The sequence below is a fragment of the Acomys russatus genome, chromosome 5, assembly GCF_903995435.1.
Source record: "Acomys russatus chromosome 5, mAcoRus1.1, whole genome shotgun sequence".
Taxonomy (NCBI): Eukaryota; Metazoa; Chordata; class Mammalia; order Rodentia; family Muridae; genus Acomys; species Acomys russatus.
In genome coordinates, this window is record NC_067141.1 from 14,269,827 (window position 1) to 14,283,681 (window position 13,855).

Sequence of the window (13,855 nt, forward strand, 5' to 3'; positions counted from 1 at the left end):
CTGGAGTGCTGGCTCAGTGCTGGAGAGCACCTGTTCTTTCAGAGGACCCAGGTTTGGGTCCCGGGACCCAGATGGTGGCTCACAGCTGTCTCTGGTTTCAGTTGACTCTCTCCTTGCCTCTGCAGGCACTAGGTATGCACATGGCACAGATTTACATGCAGACAAGACACCCATATACATAAAAGAAATAATTTTTTTAAAAAAAGTGGGCAGCAAGCACAAGTCACCATGCAGTTGCCTTCATGTCTTTCTTTCTAGGCACAGGACACTCTCCTCCTCCTGGGGTCCAATGGACAGTGAACCTAGCCTAGGTTCCAAGCTGGACTCCATGAGGACAGTGACACAGCAGCTTCTCCAGAGCCCTTCTCTGGGTCTGAGTTCCATCCTAGAGGTAGCAACAGGCTGTCCCGTCCATGCACAGGGAAGGAGCTGGCTCAGCACAGACTTCAGCAGCAGCCTTCTGGCTGCAGCACTTTCCTGATACCTGCAGCCAGGGCTTGTGGTGTGGGGCTCTCTGCTGTGCAGCTCACAGGCAGGCCCCTGGCAGTCATAGCACGAGTTGTACTAGGGCCAATGGCTACAAACTGTAAGGGAGAGACACAAAGGACATGGTCTCAGCACCATGGCAAGGGCTGCGCAGGCGTCGTCTGGACACTGCGTGGTGTTTCACATAAACACAGGGCCACCTAACTCGAAGCCTTCGGAGTCTGCGCAACACCTTCTTTCAGGAACTCACTATCACTTTATGGCACAAGTGCACATATCAGTAGGACTTGGGTGTGGTAAGGACGAAGCCCAGGATAGACACCACCTTCCACAGGGCCTCCAGATGCACAGAGCTCTGCTTCAGTTTCAGGGGCTCTGGGTGGGATGATTAGCTGGGGAACGTGGGGTGCAAGGCAGGTCTGGATCCCCTGGGCACATAGAGGAGTCAAATCCCACCAGCCTAGCGCAGAGGCCTTTGGTATCCACTCTCTCTGCCTCTACCTTATCTCTAACCAGGCTGTCCACTGAACTGCTAGGGATCACATGAAGTGGTCAGGGTGAACCACTAGGTCAGTGCTGGGCACAGGTATCTGCTCACTGAGAGATGTGTGGCCTCTAGGTGCACAGACAGCCACCCACAGGCCATGTGGTCACTGTGAGAAGGCAGGAGAGAAAGTGACTGCAAAGGCTTCCATATTATTTGTTGACGTGTCATTTATATGTAAGTCACCTCTTTACCTTCTGTGACCCCTGTTTTAAATAGTGCTGTATAAACACTGAGTGTCACCAAGACTCTGCAGAGGGAGGAAGGCCACTCAAATCTGGGGCAGAGCTGCAACAAGAATGTCAAACCGCCCAGTGCATGGGTCTCAGGACTCTCCTCAAAAGTAGTGGACTGGCACTCAGTCCCCAGGATAGAGAACGACTCCCATTAATTCTACCGGCTTTCTGGCTCTGGAATAAGCCACAGTTCCTGTGACAGTCCTGAAACTCTTTCTTTCCGGACAGCTGCAGAGCCGTCTTTAACTCCCAGTGCATGCTGCCCTACGCAGAGTCACTGTGGTGACTGGGGGATGCTAAGAACCATGGGTTACAGAAGAATGGAGCGGAGTTAAGATGGGCACCTCACTATGCCCCAGCTGCTCATGAGTCTAGACAGTACTGACAGAGAAATTCTGAGTTCAAATTCCAAATGTCCATTTGGCTCCAACTTGGGTTTGCTTAGGATGAGAGCAGAGTAAAGTTACAGTCCTGTGTGTTTTTATTAGGGCAGACCAGCATGTTAGCCCAGGTGAGCTCTGAGGCATGTTCCCATCAGCAAGCTGCCCAGGCGCTTCCTCTGCCAGGTCCACAGAGAGACATACACAAGTAGCATTGGCAGTGCTGCTAAACCTTCCCCTGTGCCTTAGTGCTCACTTGGCCAGCAACCATGCTGAGCATCCATGGGCCATTTCTCTTCAGCCCTGACTGCAGGGCTCAGGTGCTACCTCCCTCCTCTAGTAACCCTCATAGAAGGGGGCCTTCTAGTAATGTGCTATGTGACGCTGGCAAGGTGTGGAACCTCTCTGTGCTCAGTGTCCTCCCTGTCAGGAGGATAGTGCCCCCATCCTGTTGATCCCTATAACCAGAATAACAGAAGCTATGACTGCAAGAACTTCGAGCACTGCCTGGCAGCTGCCAGGACCATGACTGTCTATTCCCACGGCCCACAGCCTGGCATTCACCTTCCTGGGTTCCTGGATTCTTCCTCTTCAGCTGTGTGACTTCCTTTTCAGCTGCCCTGCACCTAACATATCACCTTGAAACTGAGAAAGCAGTGGGACACACCTGTGAGATGCAACTGGGATTAGCCAAAGTGGTGGCGTCACTTGACTGAAGTGAGCTCTGGCAGGTGGAGATGGGACATACTGTCCCTGGGTTCCACGCCACACTTTGTACCTTCTCCTCAGTCCCAGTGGAGTCTGGTCAAGGGCACTTCTGTTATAGGTGCCACAGGAGTCATGTTAATTGAAGATTCCTAATACATACAGTCCCTGAAAGTGTGAGTGGAAATCCTTTACGTAAGAACAGAGAGTCAGGTTTTTCTGGACTAGAGAACCATTTAACATGTTCAACAGGGAACACAGGAGGAGAAGGCACCCACACCTACAGCAAACCCTGCCAGAAGGGCCTCATGTGAGTCATCTAACCAAGGGCAGCGCTAAGCAGGGAAGGCCAGATCGTTGGCTATACAGGACAAAAAACTTGGGGGTAGTCATGCCCCAGTGAGAATGAGAGCAGCCTAGAGAGCAGCAGTGTATGCACAGCACCAGTGCCCCCCACCCCACTCCCGACTCTATGGCATCTGGCTCAATGTGCAAATTCAGGATATAGTGAGGAGCAGAAGGCCGAAGTCCACAGAATACCATACCTTAATCTGATCAAAGCTGCCACCAGATAATGTCTGGATATACTCAAGGCTGTATTTAAGGCCGGAGGGACTGAAAAATGTGATGCTGGCTGGGATTCCCTACGGGAAAGGAGAAGGTAAGAGCTAGCCTTTGCCTTCAGTCAGCATTCCTTGGGTCATCAACATCAACCCTTCCAGCCCCAGAAGCCCCGGGGGCTCTGCAGCAGTATGGTCCCTGGCTAGGCGCCATTCTCAGCCCACCAAGGCATAGTTTGGAGGGATTGCTTATAAAGCAGGCTGGCAGTTGCCACTGGTTGTTCTGCTGGACCTTGGTCTATTTGGCCAGAAGACACAGACTCTTTGGAGCCCAATCTCAGTGGTGGAGACACCTCCAGCTCCTGAAGCTAACCAGCCCTGATGGAACCAACAGTTCTTGTTGGTTCTGTCAACTTGTACCCACCAGGGACAGAGCAGGCAACAAGCAGCCTGCCTGCATGGTTTCTCTCCACTTGGACTGTCCCAACAGAACCCCCAGAACAGGCACGAAATGCAGAAGAGCTCTTCTAGGAGGGATGTGATTTCAGAATGGAAATGGTGGAAGCAGCCATTAATTCAGGAAGTGCTCTCCACTCTCCTGCCCCAGGTCTCCCAATCCCAATTCAGACTCCATAGTGGGCTCAGCCCCTGCTCCCACCACAGTGGGGGACAAAGGCAATAACAAAAGGCCACAGTGTATCTCAGGCCTTTGTATAGGGTAGGTGTTACACAGACAGCTTTGTATGAGTTATCCCCTTTAATCCTTATACAGCGTTCACTGGATGCATCTATTCCCATGTCCCAGACATGCAAATGGAGCTGCAGAAGAGCCATCTGCTCAGTCACATGGCAGGGAGTGACAGAACCCCACCGACAATCAACACATGCAACCTCTTACCCCCACTTCTTGCTCCTGCCCTGCCAGCACTCGCTCTTCCTGGAAACCCAGCGTACCTGATTTTCATAGTAGTTCTCCAAGTTCCCTTGGATTCCAGGGTGTGGAACTGTCTGATAGACATGCATGCTTTCCATGGGGATCCCTGGGCACAGTCAAAACCAGGAGACAGCTTCACTTTACTGGGAGGGGTGGTTGGGGCCTCTGCACCCTCGGCAGTGTGTAGCTGATGGGGACGGGAAGCTCGACTAGGGGCAGGCCCTGCCCCAGCCCCATGTGGTCTGCAGAGCACTGTGGGCTGGATCCACAGTCACCGTTGGCGCCCGTGTTTGTGTGAGTTTGTCCACACAGCTCTGACCCTGGCTGCTCCATGAATCCCAGTCATGCTGCCAGATTCAGGCCAGCTCTCAAGAGAGGCTTAGCATCAGGAGACCCCAATGCACCCCAAGTCTGCCTGTGTATGTTATGTAAGCCTCCTGGGCCTTGGGACAGTCATCTTTGGGGATGTCCTTAGCTCATTCTAGTCACCTTTGTCCTTGAGCATTTTGGGAAGAGTATCTCCTTTGATGGTTCCACAGGGAAAGAGAAGAGGCAGTGCTGAAGATGGCCCTGTGAACACACAAGCAGACATTGGAAGAGCTATGTAGAATCTCAAGAGGTCATGCTGAACAGACCACCAACACTGTAAGCTTTGTAAAAGCCCAAAGGGTGACACACTGCAGCACAGAGGCACAGGGAGGGCAGCTCCCTGGAGGGCGAAGCTGGGGCTCTAGGCTCAGCTTTGCTTTAAGATCTCAGTTCCAGCCCTTGTCACCAGGAAGGGCAACTGCTGAACCATGCTGACCTTGAAGTGTGAGGGAAAAGCCTAGAAAACTAAGCCACAGAAACAAGGCACCACTGTCCTACTTGCTGCTTGAACTCTGTAGCTCCCTGGTTCATGGAGCACAGGCCTTGTATGTACCTAAGTAAGAAAATGGGTAAGGACTCGGCTGGTGTTGGCACCGGGTGACAGTTCCTAGCTCTGCCGGAGGGCCTGGATGAGCCAGGTATGTGCACAGGAGATGGAAGGCTGGCACTTTGGAGTGGCTCTGTAGTCACCTCCAACAAAGACAAGCTCCCTGCTTACAATTTGCCCAGCCATGCCAGTAGCCCCTTGACCAAGTGCCCAAAGGGCACAGAAGACGAGGCTGCTCCACTAGCCCTGAATCTCACCGTGCCCACCATCCACCTCCATCTGTGGAGACCTGAGGCCATGAACAGCACACTGCAACAAAACCATCCAACCAAACTCAGGGGCTGTCAGAGGCAAGAAACTTCTTCAATTACGTTTTACTAAACCCAATCATTTCTTCTACATCAGATCAAGAGATGTAATGGGTGTTGGTCATACGCAAGCATCATGTATTTCCTACAGCAAGATGATTCCTCCGAACACAGCACTGGCAACTGAGATCAGAGGAAAAAAGAAACAAACTCTCCCCAGCTAGCACTGGCTCTGGGAAGCGGCAGCTAAGCGACAGGAATAGCTGCAGGCTGCTGTGTTTGAAGTACAAGCAACAGTGACATGCTGGCGGATGTCTTAACCGGCTCTGTAAATATTGGCGCCAACGCAGAAGAGCACAACGGATCGGAAATGATTAACTACAGATCACAGGTGCCTGCTGAGTCCTCTTTTCGGTGAAGTGCTACAGGTTCCACTCCTCGGCACGTGTTTTCAAAGACATGTTCAGGCACTGAGCTCTCAACTCTAGCCTAGGCAGCTCCCCTATGCCTGTCCATGTAAGTGTGGTGGGCTGAAGGTGCAGGAAGCCATGTAGGCATGTGGGGCTCACACATGTAGTCAGCCAGCTCAGCTGACTCCCCAGGAAGAGAATATTCTATGGGCATGAAAAAGGAAATGCTGAGGATGTTCGCATGGCATCTCATGAACTGTGTTTCCTGAGAGCTCTCTACCCAAAGTAAAAAAAAAGAAAGAAAGAAAGAAAAAAAAGAAAAGAGCTGTGTATGGTGGCACATGCCTGTGATCCTGTCATGCAGGAGTCAGACGCAGGAGGATCATGACAAGTTTAAAACCAGCCTGGTCTTCACAAGGAGACCCAGCCCAGGCTGGGTTACAGAGTTTTGAGATCTGGCCTCAAAACTGAATGAAATGAAACTACACTACTATGACTCCAGGCCACCCCCAATTTTTGTTTTAAGAAAAGCTTAATTGCTATGAATTTATCTTCAACTTGATCATGTCAGTGTAACAGCAAAGCTGGCTGATTTTCAACATACTTAGGCCAATGCAATGGGTGGAGCCAAACACACACACACACACACACACACACACATACATTCTCTCTCTCTCTCTCTCTCTCTCACACACTCACGCCCGCACATGCACACACATGGTGACTTGTGGAGCCCAAGGGCTCTGCTCTCCATTGCTCTAACAGGAGGAGGCCTGCAGGGGACTGTAGGCTGCCAGAGATGATGAGTGACAATGAGGAGTCTGAGGAGTGCTGTGCTGAGGACCCTAGTGCCTATACTCTAACTGTGTGCAAAGTGTACGGAAGTGGGAAAAGACGCTCCGCCCATGCTTCAGGTGTCCAACAGGCCTCCTCAGGCGAATGAACACTGGGCTGAGGAGAATGTAGATTTGGTAATCCACTCTGTGGCCAGAGCTCTCTCTTTGAAGAACAATCAGAAGGGGCGCTCTCAGGTTTCTGTAAGCTGGAGGCTCCTCCCCACCCTCACTCCCCACCCCCCAAAGCTCTGTTGCACAAAGGTCAGGTCCCTAGAACTCTCACTACAGTGGGGTCCCCTCACTCTGAATCTAGGTGGTGCCTGGCCAGCAGCTCCCTGAAGGCAAGTGGACACAAAGCAGGGTTTAATAAGGTTTGCTGAAAGTGACAGGCCAAACACATCAGTGGCTTTGCAGGTCTGAGTCTGAATCCTAACCCTGTTACCTTGCAGCCTGGAGCCTTGGTCCCCCCTCCAGAGATGCAATAACACTAATGAAGAACTTCCGGTGATGAGAGGAATGCTTCACTGTCCAGCCCAGGGTCACTAGCCATTAGTGACTGCTGAACTATGAAATGTGCCCAGTGTGCCTGAGGAACTGAGTGTTACATTTTATTGAATCTGGATTGCTCTAACTAGCATCCTGGGTGGCACATTTGTCACTTGACACAGTTCTTACTTTCCCTGGGTGGCTGTGAAGACTGGCTCCTGGCACACGAGCAGTTGTTAACACTCGTTTCCAGTGTCAGTGCTGAGTATTTAATAAGCAGAGAGGTAGTTAAATAGTAATTTATTTTTTAGTGCTGGGCATGAACTCAGGGCATCAGAAGTGTACTCTGATACTCAACTATACCCCCAGCTTTGGAAATGTTTTTTTTTTTTAACCTGATGTGCTACTCATATGGATATTTTTACATTTTTTCTAGCAGTTAAAATTTTTAAATAGAAGCCGGGTGGTGGTAGCAGTGCACACCTTTAATCCCAGCACTTGGGAGACAGAGGCAGTGGCAGAGGCAGGTGGATGTTTGTTCAAGTTCAAGGCCAGTCTGGTCTACAAATTGAGGCTACCTGTCTTGAAAAACCAAAAAAAAAAAAAAAAAAAAAAAAAAAAAGACGACAAGGAGGAGGAAGAAAAGAAAGAAAGATGGATGTTCTAGATTCATTTCCACAGCTATGATAAACACTGACAAAAACAGACTTAGGGAAGTTGTTTATTTCAGCTGATAGGTTTCAGTCCATCACCGAGGAAAGTAAGAACAGGAACTTGAAGTGGGAAATTGAGTGTAGAGGAAAGCTCCTGGCTGGCTTGCTTACAGGCTTAGGCACAGCTGGCTTATGCAGCCCAGGACCACCTGCCCAAGGAATGGTGCTGCCTAGAGCACTAATTATCAATTATCAATCAAGATAATCTTCCATAGACATATCCACAGTCCAGTCTAATCTGGGAAATTCCTCAATTGAGACTCCTCAGGTCACTCTAGGCTGGTTGACAGTCAAAGCTACCGAAGATAGATGTCTATTTCCATAATGATAAAGTAGAGACCTGGCAACTTGGAACACGCCGCTGCCATTCCCTGCCTGCCTGCTGAAATCTGCATGTGGCCTGTCTACAATCTAGGAAGCCTCAATCCAAAATTCAGGGCTTTTTTTTAAGGAGTAGCTTCCAGAAGAACACTAAAATGTCAAAGCTAAAGAACCTTCCAGCAGTAAGAGTGCCTTAGGGAAGAAGAACCTTAGAAAATGCTAGCGTGTAAGCTTACAAATCACAAACGCCAGTACCATCTCGAGAAGACATAGTTTATGACAAACATACTTTGTTTTATCCATCACTATTTGAGAAGCATAAAAGGCCCATTGAAGGACCTTCATGCTACGGGTAAAGAAGATGCCCAGCTCCCACAACTACCTTTGAGGAAACCCAAAGCCCTATCAGCACTCTATACTGCCCTTCTCCCAGCCCAGAAGATTCCCAAGCAATCCTTCTGAGGGGTCAGCATGCTGCAGACCCAGTCAGAGGCACGCACCAGGGTTTACATCCCCCTGACCCCCACCCCCACCCTCAGTTCTCCTGAACCAGCTGCAGGGTCTGACAGCACTGACAGAGACCTGCCTGCAAAAACTGGAGACACCAGCCAGCTGATCCTGAGAGCACCTCCAGATTTTCTCTGCTGACACAGAGCAGGAGGATTTTACCTCACTGACAGAGCTGCAGCAAGTACCAGTGTCTACAGCTGGGTTAGGCACACAGGGAAGACGACAGGAGACTCAATGTAGAGGAGGGCACACACTCCATCTTCTGGCATCACAGAAGCCTAGCACCCTATAAGTAGCTTAAGGTAAACCACCATCTAAATTCAAACTGCCCTAGGGCTGGTCCATGTGCTGACCAAAGACAACCTTTGCCTGGAGCATGTCTGGGGCGGGCGGGGAGGGAGGGAGGATCATGGGGGCAGTCTTCACTTACTTGAGCAAATATATTCAGCGAGCTTTTCTGCATTCCCACTGTGTGCTCCTTCTGCATCCAGGCCAATTTTATTCACTAGAAAATGACAGAGGTGAATTCCTTGGACAGTTACTGAAACTCTTTTGTTCCTGCATTACTTTTAAATGCAAATGTACAGGCACTGTTTTTTCCACTCACAGAGTAGTATATTCTAGAAGCCAAGTAGTGAGACCATGGCTACCCTGTCAGAGATGAGGGTGCCCTGGGCACACCTGCCCTAGACGGGGGTCTTTGTCTTAACTAGCTTCTCTGAACCCCACTTATCTACATGAGCCAAAAACACCAGCCCTGTAGGACTGTCTTGGGGCTCATGTGATAATGAGGCCAACTGCTGGCACCTGCTTATCAGACTGTTAGCATTTGGAAGCCACTAAGTGTTGCAAGTATCTCTTTAGAGAGCCCTCATTTCATGACAGGGAGATGTGCTCAGCTTCACCCAGAAAGGGGTAATGAATGGGCTGACATGACCAGACTGGAATGGAGGGAGGAGAGAGAAGGTCTCCCAACAACTGGCAAGGACCCATAGCACTATGCATACAGGTAGTTAAGGGAGGGCGCTGCCCCAGCCTTTCTCTCACTGTAGTACTGGGGCTTTCTAGATAGACTAGACTGGTCCCCAACTCACAGAGCTCCTCCTGCCTCTGCCTCCCGAGTGCTGGGTGGGATTAAAGGCATGTGCCACCACACCCTGAGACTCCTCGTCTTGAAGAGAACAAGAAGCAGACAGATAAAGGCTCCTTCCCTCGCCAGAAAGGGAACACGTGGCTACTTTGCTGTACAGAGGAACATAAGACTTCCAGAGGAAAGAGATACGGTGGGCTTTCCATTTAGGAGCCAAACAACTGGTACCTATGTTACCACCAATGGCAGCTTTAACAGGAACACCAACAGCATTTTATTCATGGCTTACCAGAAATGTACCGAGCCTGAGGAAAACGGCTCATGCAGGTGTAAACTATGCTCAGGACAAGTGAGCGGAGAAGCCTGGAGTCCCCAGGAACTGAACTCACACAGGATAACTTGCCGTAAGGCTGGCCCTTAACACAGAAGGCATGTGTGGCCCCCTTGCCCCATTTTGCAGTTTCATTTCCTTGTATTTCAGCTACTCTTGGTCAACTATGTCCCGAAAATACTAAGTGGAAAATTCCAGAAATAAGCAGCTCATAGGTTTTAGATTGTATATGGTCTGAATATGAAACCTCATCCATCCAGCCTAGGATTCGAACCTTCATCTTCCCATGACTCCTTACCCAGAGAAGCGGTGGCATTTCCAACCACGTACACAGACTTGGCGTTCCATCTGTCTTTCAGAGACTTTTCCCAGTCTGCAAAACATGAAATGGCACATGAGCTATGCCTACAGAGTGGCCACCGGGATGTCACTAAGGGGGCTTGGTTCTTTATTCTAAGTCCCCAGCCTTCACTTCAGCAGGAGACTGGGCACTTGGGCTCTAAAGCAAGGAGACAGCAGCAGTGATGGAATCCCTATGCCCATTCCCTCACTGCCCACTCTGCCCCTTGCAACATTCTGGATGCCCCTCCATGGGACTCAGACTATGCAGTGTGCATCAAAAAACTGTGGCTCAGAACACCTGCCCCAGAGTGGACACAGGACATGCTCCAGCTGCTGAAGACAGTAACCACATGATTTGTTATGTAGCTTACACCATAGCCAGGTCACCGAGGGGAAAGAACTAGGAGCCCAGTGGCCAGGATGGCTGCATGAACCCAGGCCTACAGGACTCCAGAGCCCCACAGTAACCACCTCCCAGTAGCTTCCTCACTGGAAGAACTCCCCAAGCCTGTGTAAGTGACTGTGCACTGTGACTGTAAAGTGAGGTCACAGTACTGTGCACACCTCCAGGCTGTACTTAGCACTCACTCTGAAGGACAACAGGCACACCATTAATGTCAGCTAAGTAGCCAGTCAGTCTAGGTGTCAGTAATGGGCAGAGTCACTATATACTGCTGTAATAGAAAAAACAGCCTTGTTTGAAAGGGCCAGGCAGGGCCATGAAGCATTTTCCACTGCTAAATTTCCTCATCGTCCACTAAGTAAAGTGCCGCTTGCCCTACTTTCAGAGGAAGAAATAGGCACAACACCTGAGTGGACATTTAAAAGGCAGTCGAGGGCTAGTGGGACAGTTCAGCAAGTACAGGTGCTTGCCATCAAGCCTGACCATCTGAGTTTGATCCCTGGGACCCATGAGGTGGATGGAAAGAACCAACTCCCCTGGACTGTCCTCTGATCTCTACACACATATCATGGCATGTATCTAATAAGTAAGCGAATAATAATATGATAAAAAATTAAATGGCAAGTAAGAACACCCTATCAGCCACATCCACTACCTATGAGGCAGCACCCCCAGGCACTGTGTTCTGGTGGGCATGTAGCTGCCTCTGGACTCCAGTGCCTCAGAAAAGAAACAGTAAGTTACAGTCTGGTGGAATCCAGAGTGGACTCATCCTCACTTTCAGGGTGTTTTGTTTTGCTTTGTTGTTTGTTGGCCTTTCTTTCTTTCTTTCTTTCTTCCTTAGCTTTGTTTATTATGTATACAGTATTCTGTCTACATGTATGCCTGCATGGTAAAAGAAGGCACCAGATCCCATTATAGATAGCTGTGAGCCACCATGTGGTTGCTGGGAATTGAACTCAGGACCTTCGGAAGAGCAACCAGTGTTCTTAACCTCTGAGCCATCTCTCCATCCCTGTTTTTTGGTTTTTCAAGACAAGGTTTCTCTGTGTAGCCCTGGCTGTTCTGTACTCATTTTGTCGGCCAGGCTGGCCTCAAACTCACAGAGATCCGCCCGCTTCTGTTTCCCGAGTGCTGGGATCAAAGGCGTGTGTTACCACGCCCGCCCTCACCTTCAGTTTTATTGTCCTTCTCCAAACAGAGCTTCACTGCTTCCACTGCTCTGGGGCTGGTGAAAATGAGTCCTCCAAAGCCTTCAGGATGAGAGAGCTGTACCAAAACCAACAGAGGCTGGCTTAGACCCAGCCTCTCAAGGCCTATGACCCTGATGTCCAAATGCATCTACAAAGAAGTGGCAACCAGTCCTTCTACCACGCCAGCTCCCCACCTGACACTTGCTGAGTGCTGACTTTGGGCCTGGCACCATTCACTCTAGGCTTTGGGTAAGGCCTGTCACTGTCATAGCCTTTCCCTCTGGAAGTTCCCTCTAGGTCAGAGACAGACAACTGCAACCCAGGAAATGAGCAGACCAAGAGCATGGAACCGGTCAGTGGAATAAGGTGCAGGCAGGAGGGCAAACTTGATCTGCATCCAGAGCACAAGCAGACTGTAGGGAGGTAAACCCAGCCGAAGGCTGCACCTCAGAGACAACACCTTGCCAAGCACTTCTGAGCTAGGCACTGAGCCGCTGTGTACACCTAACTTTACTCAAAGTGTCCGTACTGAACTCTTGTTATTTGCAGTACTGGGGATTAAGCACACACTGTGCACACTCAGCAGACCCTCAGGCTGCTGTCAATCTCAAACACTTGGGAGGCTTCACTGGGCCTGACGCCTGCAGTAGAGCAGAGCAAGGTGGTGGGCAGAGCCCTGGGCTCGCATTCAGCCCTGCCTCCTGCCTTCCTGGCTAAGTGCCTGGGCTGAATCTACAGCAGCGCTCACTCTCAAGTCAGAAGCACCCACTTGGTCTTCTGTGCAGAGACCAGGAGTGACCTCTGAGAGCCATGCTGGTACCCTGCAGGGCCTTAGCTCCAGGGCCCATGGCTTCCTGAATCAGTAGACAGATGCTTAGGAAGAGAAGCCGGTGTGGAGCCTCCTGCAACAAGGTGAGTGTGTACTGCCCTCGTGTCCATGCCTAGTGGTTAAACATGCTCCTGACTTGGGCTGCCAAGGATTCTACAGACAGCAAGCCCCAGCATGGGGCTCTTACCTTTTCTGACAAACTGGGAAGAGACAAAAACTCAAACGACAGAACAGGAATCAGCGTAGCTTCCAGTCCATACAATCCCAGTTCCTGAAAATGAAAGAATGCCATTCTGGGTTGGCCAGGGCTGTCTTGAAAATAAAGAAAGCTCGTGACATCACATTAATCATTGGCTGTTACCTGGAAATAAGGGAGCCCAGAAACATCAGCTATGCACCAAGTTCACTGAGTCTTAGCATCCCCATCCCAACCTCCATTAGCAAGGAAGTTCTAGCTGAGGCCAAGGAATACGGCTCAGCCACTCACCTGGATATATGGATCCTGGCCACTGTCCTCATCCTTGGCATCTTTCAGTAGGAGAACCTTCATTGTGTCTGGCAGCCCTTATGCAAGACACTGGGGCAGAACAAGGAAACTGATCTTAATTAGATCTCAAAGACAGTTCCCAGGCAGTGCTGGAAGGGATAGAGGACACGAATGAGGCAATCAATCGCCCGTGACGAGCTAAAAGGGCCGGTCTTTCTCAAGACCCCCGTCACTGATAAGGGCAAAGTGGAGCATGCTAGCCGCTGATACTGCCTGGGAAGGCTAGTGAGAGCCATTAGTGAACTCAAGTGTTCCAGGCAGGCTGTGGCTAGCCAGAGTCAGGGTGTGTTCTGTGTCATACCAGCAGCAAATAATTTTAAGGAGGCAAATACATAGCTGAGTAAGGGAACAAGTAAATTAGTACTTCCTTTTCAAAATAAAGAGATTAAGCTGCTTAGAAGCCATTTAGGAAATAGTAATATTGACTTTTCTACTTCTCAAGCTATGTTTATTAAATGTTACCAGGTTTCCTGAGGTGATCTACCAACCTGGAAACAATTCATCAAGATTGTACATAAATATCCATAAAGACTTACATAATTCACACCCTTTCTTCCTGTAATTTTACTTGTAAGCATAAACTCACGACAACAATCAAAACCACCGACAAAGACTGGCACAAACATTTTATTCCAGGCTGGATGTGATGGCATACACCTTTAATCCCAGCCCTTGAGGGGCACAGGTAGGTGAGCTCAGGCCACCAGAGTCTAAGTTTCAGGCCCCAAGGGACGCATAGGAATCCCTGTCTCAAAGCAAACAACCAACCTTCCTG

At 49.9% G+C, this 13,855-nt stretch overlaps 1 protein-coding gene across 1 annotated transcript; it reads right to left on the reverse strand.

Moving 5' to 3' along the window:
• Uros (uroporphyrinogen III synthase) lies at nt 1-13,182 on the reverse strand. Its single transcript, XM_051145470.1, has 9 exons — nt 13,021-13,182; nt 12,721-12,804; nt 11,684-11,780; nt 10,065-10,139; nt 8,776-8,850; nt 4,335-4,415; nt 3,866-3,951; nt 2,897-2,995; nt 1-584 (listed from the first exon to the last, which is right to left on the reverse strand). Exons 1-9 carry the CDS (start codon nt 13,081-13,083, stop codon nt 447-449), a joined length of 798 nt encoding a protein of 265 aa, XP_051001427.1. The 5' UTR covers nt 13,084-13,182; the 3' UTR covers nt 1-446.
• Between the last annotated feature and the right edge of the window lie 673 nt (nt 13,183-13,855).

Coding starts and splice junctions, on each gene's coding strand:
- Uros (XM_051145470.1), bottom strand. CDS start 13,083: ATGAAGGTTCTCCTACTGAAAGATGCCAAGGATGAGGACAGTGGCCAG. Junction 8,851..10,064: donor AAATGCCACCGCTTCTCTGG/GTAAGGAGTCAT, acceptor GTCATTTTCTAG/TGAATAAAATTGGCCTGGAT. Junction 4,416..8,775: donor CGCTGAATATATTTGCTCAA/GTAAGTGAAGAC, acceptor GTGTGTTCACAG/GGCCATCTTCAGCACTGCCT.